The following is a 12,129-nucleotide window of genomic DNA, read 5'->3' on the forward strand; positions in this document are numbered from 1 at the left end:
CGATGTTAACAAAATTAGCTGGATCGGGTGTCGGATAATTGGGCTGATCCATGGAACCGATCCTTTCACTTTAATTGATTGGTGTGAGACTGAATGTTTACATGTTTGCAATGTTTGATTACTGCTTGTATGTTTGACCAAGTTACTGATTTATTCTCAGGTTCAGTTGCTAGATTTTATTTTTAATTACGCTAAATATTTAAAAATGAGATTTATTTAAAAAGTGAAGCTACTTGTTTTCAGTTTCGGCTGAAAACTTTTATTTATTTTAATATATTTTAAGACGCTTGACTCTTTTTAATTTTTAAGTCAATCTTGATGCCTTAAGTCTCTCCCACATGGTGAGGTATGAGTTTATTAATACAATAATAGTATCGGATCTGTATCGGGTATCGATCGATATGCAAAATTTATGTATCCATATCGGTATCCAAAAAAATCTGATAAGCATCTTTTTTATATTTGTGTGTGTGTGTATATATATATATATATATATATATATATATATATATATATATATATATATATATATATATATATATATATAATTATTTTTATTTTATTTATTTTTTTATTATTATTTTTAATAGGCGGAATATACATATAGAAACATGTATAGATATATCTATATCATATTACACAAGCATATCATGTAGATTATTTACATATGAAAACAGGTCTCAAAGCCTTTTGGGCCACAGCCACTGTTTTCAAAGATTGGTGCATCCCTAGTGTGTGATGGTGTGTGACGTGCAGAAGGGCAGTCCGAATGAATGCTGTCTTCTGGAATGCCCTGGACCTCCATTAAGATTCCTGTGGTGCTCTGTGAAGCCACAACTTGGGCAGGAAGACTGTTGACCTCACCCCAAAACAGGGCCTTTCCCCTCCACATTCACACACACTGTTTTCTCTCTTAAACACACACTCACACAGAGGCACGGCCTCTCTGCGGTCGTTTTAGTGTTTAGTCATTAGTGTTGGACGTTTACTGGCATGTCCGTGTCCGCAGCAGGCTGGTTTAATAGGACAGCAGGCACACTGAGACAGGGCCGGAGTGTTCACTCTGACAGTACAGGCGAGAGCTGTGCAGTAAATCTCTCTCACGCTCTCTTTTCTGTACCATTCGAGCACAGCAGCTGTCCTTTATATTGTGTAAAAAGAAATAAATAAATGGATAAAATTATGTTAAACGAACCAATAGAAAAGCTTCAATACTGGCTGCAATAAAATGACCTTAAATGAGCTTCTGTTAGCAGTCCGAGAGTGTTGCCATTTACCAGTTTGGAGATGCGTGTTTTTTGTTGTTGCTGTTGTTGTTTTTTTTTGGACCGAGCTGGTAAGGTTAATTTAAATAATGCTCATGTGACGGAGGATGTAGATGAATATGTAAATTAGCACTAAGATGAGTGTTTCTGCGGCCGCTTTGGTGAGCTATGGTTATCTGATGTTGTGTAATCGAATGAAAGTACATTATTTGCGGTCTTTGAACATGTTACATTATTGATTATTGAACCAGTGACCATGTTTTTACCATATTGTAAGTAATACAGTCCCTGCCATACAAAAACCTTGTATCTTCAAAGCAGCAACTTTACAGGAAGAGGAAAAAGTCTTTTCAAATTTCAATGGAAGTCAATTTGGGGCATTTCTATTGGTCCATTCATTATAAAATGATATATAAAAAATATATAATATATAAAACTGCCCAGTTCACGTTATGTCAAAAGATTAAAAATGGCTAAACTTGAGATACAAGGCTTTTGCCTGACAGAAAATATCGATATATCGAAGTATCATGATATTATGTTTTGAAGTACATTTACATTCACAGCATTTAGCAGACGCTCTTCTCCAGAGCCACTTACAAAAGAGCTTCACTGTTTACTGAAGAAAAACCTCAGCTAGTTTGAATAGACCTATAATTCAAAGATGCCTCTAAGTACTGTATTAATTCTCAAACACATCATTGGTAGATTTTTAATGAATGAACAGTATAGATGGACTGTACAGATTGTACAGGTTGGTGGCAGACAGTGGTTCATTTAGTGCTGTAGTGTTTAAACCCTGACCACTAGAAACAGTGTTGTACTCTTCAGATCAGGGTCTTTAAATACTTTAAATACACTGTTCAAGTTTTCTTGTACTGCATAGATTTTATGCAGATGATGCTGTTTTTTTTTGTTTGTTTGTTTGTTTGTTTTTGCTTTTTTAACACAATGGCAGTTTTATTAAAATTGTATTTTTTAAAAATTGCAATATCTTGCCTTGCTTACAGTATCACAATATATCACCGTGCTTTTAGACGGAGTGTAGTGTAGTGTTAAATATTGCGGCCTCCATTCTGACCTCTCTGTATTTAGTAGTGTCTAAGCTTAGAGGAATCTTTTGATTTCGATCTGATATAAATTAGCTAAGGGTACTTTCTGTACCAGAGTTAAAAAACCCTTTTTCTTATTTCTAGTTAGTTTTGTTTCATTGTTGTTTTTATTGCTGTTTTGCGTTTTATTGTTATTATCTGATGTCGATCAAGTCTTGGTTCCTCTCAAGGTTTTTTCCTCTCAAGGTTTCTATCACCAATAGCTTGCTCAAACGAGGTTCAGACCCAGATCTCTGTAAAGCTGCTTAAAGACAACATTCATTGTGTTAAAAAAAAAAAAAAAGAAATAGAAATATTTTTAATTGATTGAAAAAACACAAGCACACATTTGAGCACAGATGGTATTGTTTCCTATCATGGTACACTCTACAGTTGAAGACCCCTGCTCTTCCAGCATTTCTTCTGAAATTAAGGGTGTTAATAATGGGTTTCCCTCCTTGCTGCAGTAAAATCCTCTAAATGTGGGAATTTGACTGCATACAATCAGAAGAGCATCAGTGAGGTCAGGTACAGGTGCTTGCCTGTTGCATGTCCGGTGTTCTCTGGGCTTGTGCTTTGCAGGAACACTGTAGCTGTGTACACCGGGTTTATGAAATGGGGTGACTCTGTTTAAACGTGTCCACTGAGGCTCATTTTGATTCTACCCCAGGCCTGAAGAAGCTCTTTTACCGTTGCTGAGTTTTCTCCAGAGCCACGTTCACTGCGGCCCTGAGCTGTGATCAGGTTTACTTCTCTAATGTTCTCACTAGAGCGAGTTGCTCTACCAGTTCTGTAGCTTCAGTGGCTCACACACACACACACACACACACACACACACACAGGACTAAACTCCATGCTGATGGAAATGATTTAAAAAAAAAGCTCCAGGAAATCTACATACAGTGCAAGTCAAAAGTTTGGACACACCTGGTTGAATGTGTGCTGTAAGTCTAAGTTGTACGTTGATCTGAGAGGAGGTGATTGGGTCATGTAGGCTATTAAGGCTGTGTGTTGGTTTCGCTGAATGAGTAAATGTGTGTTCATTAAAGTACATTACCATTAACTGTAGCTGCAGGGTTTGAGAGGTATTTCCGCCCTCTCACACACACACACACACACACACACACACACACACACACACACACACACACACACACACACACACACACACACTGACTGCCACAGTCCTACAACTCAGGACTCAGGACTACTTGCAAACCCCCAGCCGCAAAATCCCAACTACGGTGGATACCCCTGTGTCCCCAGCGACATCTTTTTTGAAAACAGAAATATGGTCACCCTAGCATTAGGATCAAATGTTTCTAGATGATTAAACAGCACACATTTAAAGTGTGTCCCAGCCTGGATGTAACGCTACACAGAGGTCACGGCCCAGTTCGCACCGCAGTTTGGACCTCACGGTTCGGCACAAGTTCTGTACAAACCCCCCAAATGCATCAGGCTAGCTTAGTGTTCTGTTCATTTATTTTAAACACAGTCGTGCAAATTACAGTTTCTTCCACCGTGTGTCGTTTAGCGCCCCCCTGTGGTTAGTACAGTAGGGTTTTTTACAATAGGAGTGATGAGGGAAGAGAGAGCGCCAGCTAACCATCCAAATATAGAGCTTGGCCTATTGGGCTCACTGATGTTTGTATAGGGAAGCAGCATGACCCGGGATTCAAACTCTCGATCCTCGGGCCATAGTGTCAGCATCTTGTGTCTGCTGAGCCACTTTGTCCACTGCTTACCACATGCTGTATAATGTCTGTACAGCTGCCTACGTGTACATGAACAATCCTAAAAAAAAATTTTACATCAGATCCTGAAGCGTTCACTCGCTCCTCTGTGTCTGCATCTAAATTCTTTACTGAAACCTTACCTGTCTGCTCTCCTTGATTCTGCAGATCTGGCGAATCTGCAGTGAATCAGTAAATACACTAACTCATGGATCCACATGAGTATCAGATCAGAAGACTGTAGGAGGGTTGTTTCAGTAAAGTATTCGGACACAGGCGACTGTCAGTGTTCTCAGCATCCTCCTGACACTTCAGCAGAGCAGGCGAAGTCCCTCAGATCACAGACCGAGCAGAGGGCACCAGATCTCTGCTGGAGATCTCTAATTAATACATTTGCTGTATTAACTCCTGTAAGTCCTGTACCTTCCCTGTACTGCTGAGTCTGTAATGAGGTGTCCCTGTTTGTTGGCCCAGGCTGTGTTTTGCTGCAGGTATTCTAAGCGCTGCAGAATCTAATGGATGCGTCCCAAAGCCTCCTGCGGGGGAAAGTCGGTGTGTGTGCTGTTTAGGAGATTAACCAGAGGGCTTTGCCTCCTTTATAGAGCCATGAGTCACTCAGACTTATAGGGGAGAGCAGTGAGCAGACAGATTCGTTGAGTGTTGTGTTTAGGACTATTTTGTTTACCACCATGTAGACCTGTAGTACCTATGCAGTGGGCTTTTCCTACATTTACCCTGTCCCACAGATACACTATATGGACAAAAGTGTTGGGACACCTACTCATTTATTGTTCCTTCTGAAATCAAAGGTATTAAAGAGTTGATTCCGCTTTTGTTGGAGTAATTGTCTCTACTGTCCAGAGAAGAAGGCTTAAGCATTGCTGTAAAGACCACCTCACCTCATCTCTATCTTCCCAACTCATCCCAAAAGTACTGGATGGAGCACCCATTCCAGTTCTTCCACTGCTCCACAGCTTAGTGCTGGGGGGCTTTATACCCCTCTAGCCCACGTCTGGCATTAGGCAGCATGGTGCCAATAGGTTGATGACTGGGTCAGAACATCTCCAAAACATCATGCAGGACTTGTGGTATGTTCCCACGGTATGCATCCAAAAATGCTCCAAGGAGGGACAGCCGGTGAAAAGGCGACCGGGTCATGAGCGCCTGAGACTCTATTGCTGCGATCCATGGAAGCCCCACCTCACAACTTACAGGACCTGTGTTAGTGCCAGATCCCACATAACTCCTTCTGAGGCCTTGTGGAGGTCATGCTTTGATTAGGGCTTTTTCTAGTTTGGGGGGTTAAGTACATTTTCAGAAGGTGTAAATATACCGGTCAGGACTGGACTGTGATGTAACAGTTTTCATGGTTGAACATATTTCACTATGCCAAGATGCAGCGATCAGCCATAACATTAGTAATAATATGAGGTCCCACCTCACAGCTTAAAGGACTTAAAGGATCTGCTGCCAACGTCTTGGTGCCAGACACCACAGCAGGACATCGAGAGAGAGTGAGGCTACTCAATATGAGGCAGATGATGTTATGTTATGGTTGATGTGTGTGTGTGTGTGTGTGTGTGTGTGTGTATGTAAGTAATTGCCACCCAGATCTGAGTGTATAACAGCATAGCTTCTCATTTGCATAAATCTGAGTTGGGTTTTTTCGGGGTTGGTGTTTTGTTTTGTTTTTTTCCTCTCTCCTTGCACCCAAGTGGTTTTGACAGAGAATTTGCAAACACACTTACGCTAGATCAAACACACACAAGAAAAATACTCACTGGAGGAGTTTTACAACGAGGCCCTTCACTCAGCCTTAATGCAATAAAGCAGCCTGGAGCTGAACTCTTCATCCTCTCCACTGAGCTCCTCATACAGTCAATCAGAGACTTCAACAAGTCTCTCTCTCTCTCTCTCTCTCTCTCTCTGTCTCTCTGTCTCTCTGTCTCTGTCTGTCTCTCTGTCTCTGTCTGTCTCTCTCTCTGTCTGTCTGTCTCTCTCTCTGTCTGTCTGTCTCTCTGTCTCTGTCTGTCTCTCTGTCTCTGTCTGTCTCTCTCTCTCTCTGTCTCTCTCTCTCTGTCTCTCTCTCTCTCTGTCTGTCTGTCTCTCTCTCTTTCTGTCTGTCTGTCTGTCTGTCTCTCTGTCTGTCTGTCTGTCTGTCTCTCTCTCTCTCTCTCTCTCTCTCTCTCTCTCTCTCTCTCTCTCTCTCTCTGTCTGTCTGTCTCTCTGTCTCTCTCTCTCTCTAAGCCTGCAGTCTGATGCTGTTCTGCCCCATGTGACCCAGAAATTCCCTTAACTCCCAACCGCCACTCTCTTTAGTGTGCGTGTGAGTGAGTGTGTGTGTGTGTGTGTGTGTGTGTGTGTGTGTGTGTGTGTGTGTGTGTGTGTGTGTGTGTGAGTGATCTGTTAGAGCTCAAACAGGCTAAAAATAGCCACAGGCTACTGCAGACCTGGGGTTTAGATGCTTCTCTGCCCGTCTATTCTGCTACAACTATTCAGACACTGTGACTCGAGTGTGAGGCAGGCTGATCACTGTTCAGTCAAACAACAGAGAGAATGTGAGAGCATGAGAGAGAGCGAGCGAGCGAGCGCGAGAGAGAGAGAGTGCGAAAGAGCGAGAGAGAGTGAATAAGGAAGCTTGTTGGGCACTGGTGTGTTCCACAGAAAGGAAATACTGAGCAAGGCTGCTGCCTTCCTGTCTCACAGATGGCCTCCCCAGTAGGGAGGCGGGTGTTGCTGTGTGTGTGTGTGTGTGTGTGTGTGTGTGTGTGTGTGTGTGTGTGTGTGTGTGTGTGTGTGTGTGTGTGTGTGTGTGCACATACAGATCCTGTTACAGCAGCGACAGATTCTTAAGTCTGTGTGTGGGTGTGTTTGCATAATTGTGTGTGCGTGTACATATATACGTGGCCAGATCCTGTTACAGCAGAAACAACAGTGCTTAGAGACAGATTCTCACACACTCTCTCACATACACTCTCTCACACACACACAAAAGCTTGTATCTGCATTTCTCTTAATAGGAATTTTATTGCTGAGTATAAACATTGTTAACCTTTGAAACCCTGAACCATCAAATTGCCAGAAAGTTCGAACTCTTTAAAACTGGGGTGTTTATTTGACTTTCTGACCAATTATTTACGCCATGAATTTTATATTTTAGCATGTTTGATAGATCTGTAAGTTGTTGCTCGCAGCAGTTTTTGTAAACAAGCTAAAATATAAAGAACACAAAATTGTTGAACCCCTTAAGTCTTCTTTTTCTGTATGAAATCTGTATGTATTTTTGTGGTGCATACAGTACATGGATAATCCACCACATGTGTCTTATTGTACGTAATTATTATTAATGTAATGTATTATTTATTTTTGTTATTATCTATATAAGCTCCCCATAACACAAAATGAGTCATATTGCATGTTTAGGGTGGTAGTAACTTCAGGCTCCTGCAGATGTTGCTGCACAAGGGGGGGGGGGGGGGGAAATGACAGGATTAATAGATTGGGAAGAGGTGATACAGTGCAGTGAGGGTCTTATTTAAGGGCCATAGTGTGAAGGAAGGAGCTAAATCTGCAGGTGTATGGAAGCTTACCGTCATACTGGTCTACCAGCAGTGGCAGAAATCACAGTCTGCAGGAGATTCTCCTCAGAATTGAAAAGTTTCATGGCTTGTTGCTTCTAGAAGTCAGCTCAGGTCCTTCACAATCAACTGCTGAAAGAACACTCCACAGGGACCTGCAGACCATCATCATATGGAGCAGAATTGCACATATCTCTTCTGCTCAAGAATGAGGAGAATTTCCCGCAGACTGGGATTTCTGCCACTGCTGGTAGACCCATATGACCGTAAGCTTCCAGTGACTATGGTCTTTAGCCATGCCCAAATGTAATCACTCCTTTTAGCCAGTCATTAACTGTATCTGCTTTGTGACCCATTTTCCACACAGGGTTGTCCACAAACTTTTGGACATATAGTGAAGGTCAGGTATATCTGACTAACCCCTGATCTGTGTTCTGTGTTCAGATGTAAATACTGGCACTATGACGAGAACTTGCTGACCTCCAGCGTGATCATTGTGTTCCATAACGAGGGCTGGTCCACCCTGATGAGGACCGTGCACAGCGTCATCAAGAGGACGCCCCGCAGATACCTGGCCGAGATCGTCATGATCGATGACTTCAGCAATAAAGGTAAGGAAAAGCTTTTTCCTAATTTCATATATTCTATATGTCCAAATGTTTGTGGACACCCATTCTAATGAATGCATTAGAACACAGCTTGTCGAGTCCCTGTAGAGAAGTATCACCAGTAGAAAAGGACTCTCTGGAGCCGATACGCATGAACCTATTGGCGCCATGCTGCCTAATGCCAGGCGTGGGCTAGAGGGGTATAAAGCCCCCCAGCATTGAGCTGTGGAGCAGTGGAAGGACTGTGTTCTCTGGAATAATGGTGGTGCTCCATCCAGTGCTTTTGGGGTGAGTTGGGGAGTTGGCAGTGAGGTAATGCTAATGTCACTGAATGCAATCAAATCCTCACAGCAATGCTCCAAAATCTAGTAGTAGTAATCTTTTCTGTGGACAGTGGAGACAATTACTCGAACAAAAGCAGGATAAACCCTTTACATTCCCTTGATTTTAGAAGAAACAATGAACGAGCAGGTGTCCCAATACTTTTGTCCATATAGTGAATATGGCATATGGCATTTATATGAAAGGTGTCAGAAAGGCCCAGCATGTGTTTGAGTTATTCATTATTTTTCATAATCATTCAATTAACAATATGCTCTATGGACAAAAGTATTGGGACACCTGCTCATTCATTGTTTCTTCTGAAATCAAGGATATTAAAAATAGTTGAGCCTGCTTTTGTTGGAGTAACTGTCTCTACTGTTCAGGGAAGAAAGCTTTCTATTACAGGAGCATTGCTGTGAGGATTCGATTGCCTTCAGTGACAAAAGCATTCAAAAAAGCAGGATGTTGGTTGATCACGACTCCACCTCATCCCAAAAGTATTGGATGGAGCATCATCATCATCATCATCATCATCATCGTCGCCATTGATCCAAACAAAAATCTGTGAGGCCTTCTTAGTGGAGTGTGTAAATTCTGGTTGTTCTCGCACTCCCATTAGGTCTCTCTCTCCCTCTCTCTCTCTCTTTTTAGTTCATCTGAAGGAAAGACTGGAGGAATACATAAAGCAGTGGAACGGGCTGGTCAAACTTTTCCGCAATGACAAAAGAGAAGGACTGATCCAGGCCAGGAGTATAGGGGCCCGCAAAGCCACCCTTGGACAGGTATGTACGAAGTATGTTTACAGGAAGGATTCTAGGTCTAGGGGCAAAGGACTGTGCTTCTTAAAGAGTACATCCACCCTAAATACCAGGGGGTCTCTCGGCCTGTAGGCACATTTGAATGATGCAGGTTAGGGGTCAGTCGATGATGAACGAGTGGAGGCAGGGAAGAATGCAGTCGACCAGAGGCTTTTCCTGAGGCTTTTCTGCAGAAATGAACTAAATCAACCTCTAGGGGGCACACTAGCCAGGTTTGGAACAGCAAAAGTGAAATTTATTAGCTTATAATAGTTATTGTGGGACAAATTGCTTGTTTTACCCAAATGCTACTGAGGAGTGAACGTAAAAGTTTAAAGATTAAAAAATATATATGTATAGAGCTTGATCCGTCTTAATAAACAGTACAGTATATGAACCAGAGTTGACCCAAGAGACTAATTTCTCAGTCTCTGAACAGACATAAGACATTATGCCCTTTTTTAAAATTTGCTCTCTTTTTAGGTGTTGATCTACCTGGATGCTCACTGTGAAGTAAGCGTGAACTGGTATGCTCCACTGGTGGCCCCCATATCCAAGGACCGGTACGTCCCTCGGCTACTGATGCTATCAGAAATACAAGCCACATGGAATTTGTTTTGCATTTTAAGACGTTCTGTTGATACCCAGACAGTTACTGTTAGAATGCCCCCGCTGAGCACTTTATTAGGAACACTGGCACTGTGTACTGACACTGGGTAGGGCCTCCTTTTGCTCTCAAACCAGCTTCCATTTTTCAAGGCGTGGATTCCACAAGATGTTGGATACATTGCTTTGAGATTCTGCTCCATGCTGGCACAATTGTGTCATACAGGTCCAGCCCAGGAGCACTTTCATGCTTTGAATCTCCCATCTACAGTTCTACTGGATTTCAATCTGGAGATTGGGAAGAACCAGCACTGAAGAACTCTGCACCCATTATCATGTTCAGGAATTTGGGACGACTTTTACTTTGCGACATGCTGCATCATCATGCAGGACGTAGCCATTAGAAGATGGTTAACTCTGGTCATGAAGGGATGCACATGGTCGGCACCAATACTCAAATAATCTGTGGTATTCAAGCGATGATTGATTGGCATTAATGGCCTAAAGTGTGCCAAGACATGGGTGTCCCTCCGCAGATATCCAGATTCATCAGACCAGGCTGCGTTTCTCCAGTCTTCAACTGTCCTGTGTTGGTGAGCCTGTGCTGAGCCACTGCAGCCTCAGCTTTCTGGTCTTGGCTGACAGTAGTAGAACCACACATGTCTTCTGCTGCTGTAGCTGTAGCCTTCCTGCCTGCTCCAACCAGTCTGGCCATTCTCTGTCGACATCTCTGTCGACGTGTTTTCCTTATTACACCATTCTGAGGAACTCTATAGACTGTCAGTTCTAGAAATCAGCAGAAGATCAGCAGTTCTAGAAATACTTGACGCAACCCGCCTGACACCAACAAACGCTGACTAGATAATTGCCTGAATCCATAGGTGCGCAGGTCTTCCTAATGAAGTGCTCGCTCAGTTGTGCTGTTATGCTTCTGTTTGTTTTTGACATTAACGTTGAATTGTGAAGTGAAAATCGATACGAGGTATATTTGAAGGTTTTCTGCATTTTAAGTACATTCTGATAAAGCCCAGATCATTACCGTTTGCATTTGACAACCCAATGTTAATTTCTTGTTTGACATTAACTTTGATTTGTGTATTCTAAATCAACGCAGGGTAAATTCGAGAGAACGCAGTACAAAGGTTTGACTCAGAACTGTAGCATGACGATTTGTGTAAACTCTGAAATGTAAAGACAGCCATGCCTCAGGCCCTGGTGACTGTTTCCTGTTGTTCCACAGTGTAACATTGCTCTTGTGTTGTGTGGTTAACGTTTGCAGAACGGTTTGCACAGTGCCTTTGATAGATTACATAGACGGCAATGATTATACGATAGAGCCCCAGCAGGGCGGGGACGAGGACGGGCTGGCACGGGGAGCCTGGGACTGGAGCCTGCTGTGGAAGAGGGTGCCTCTGAGCAGCAAGGAGAAGGCTAAGAGAAAGCATAAGACTGAGCCCTATCGGTAAACACAGCCTGCAGGTCACCCAGAGCATGGTCATTAAACCCCCCTCTCTGTCTCTCTCTCTCTCTCTCTCTCTCTCTCTCTTTCTCTCTTTCTCTTTCTCTGTTCGTGTGTCTCCCCATCCATCCCGTGGACGTGAATGTGTATGAATGCACCCGTGTATTGCCATTGTGTGTGTTTGTGTGTATCTGTGGTTTGCATGTCCCCTCCTCCCCCCAACTATCCCAATCCATCCTTCATCGCTGCCTTTAGAACGGTGTGCACAGTGCCTCTCATTGACTCCATCAGTGGCCAGACTTACACCATAGAGCCCCAGGGCGGGGGGGACGAGGATGGCTTTGCCAGAGGAGCATGGGACTGGAGCATGCTCTGGAAGCGCGTGCCGCTCAATAGCAGGGAGAAGGAGATGAGATTAACTAGAACTGAGCCCTATCGGTAATTCCAAAACTGATTTCAAACTGATTGGGGCCTGAAACCCATTTAAGAGAATGTTTGGTGATGGGTTTGTGTGCATTGTGCTTTACATTAAATCCTTTAAGACTGGCTGAATATACTCACCATAACACGGCTAGATAACCTCCAGCACAATGAATGACATGTAATGCAAGATGCTGCTTTGGTTATAACATACTGTTACCACCACTATAACATTACGTTTATAC

The 12,129-nt window shown here is 42.9% G+C and overlaps 1 protein-coding gene across 2 annotated transcripts in view; it reads left to right on the forward strand.

Moving 5' to 3' along the window:
* Window positions 1-12,129, forward strand: part of galnt7 (UDP-N-acetyl-alpha-D-galactosamine: polypeptide N-acetylgalactosaminyltransferase 7) — a 35,991-nt gene that overhangs the window by 15,526 nt on the left and 8,336 nt on the right. The window contains exons 3-6 of one of the 2 annotated variants that reach the window (XM_072678570.1): window positions 8,115-8,281; window positions 9,254-9,384; window positions 9,883-9,962; window positions 11,285-11,467. In XM_072678570.1, the coding sequence (XP_072534671.1) occupies window positions 8,115-8,281; window positions 9,254-9,384; window positions 9,883-9,962; window positions 11,285-11,467 (561 nt within the window). Of the gene's footprint in view, window positions 1-8,114; window positions 8,282-9,253; window positions 9,385-9,882; window positions 9,963-11,284; window positions 11,468-11,719; window positions 11,903-12,129 lie in introns of both variants that reach the window. The other variant, XM_072678569.1, reaches the window with a different exon arrangement.

This window comes from Salminus brasiliensis, chromosome 4, assembly GCF_030463535.1.
Source record: "Salminus brasiliensis chromosome 4, fSalBra1.hap2, whole genome shotgun sequence".
NCBI classification, from domain to species: domain Eukaryota; kingdom Metazoa; phylum Chordata; class Actinopteri; order Characiformes; family Bryconidae; genus Salminus; species Salminus brasiliensis.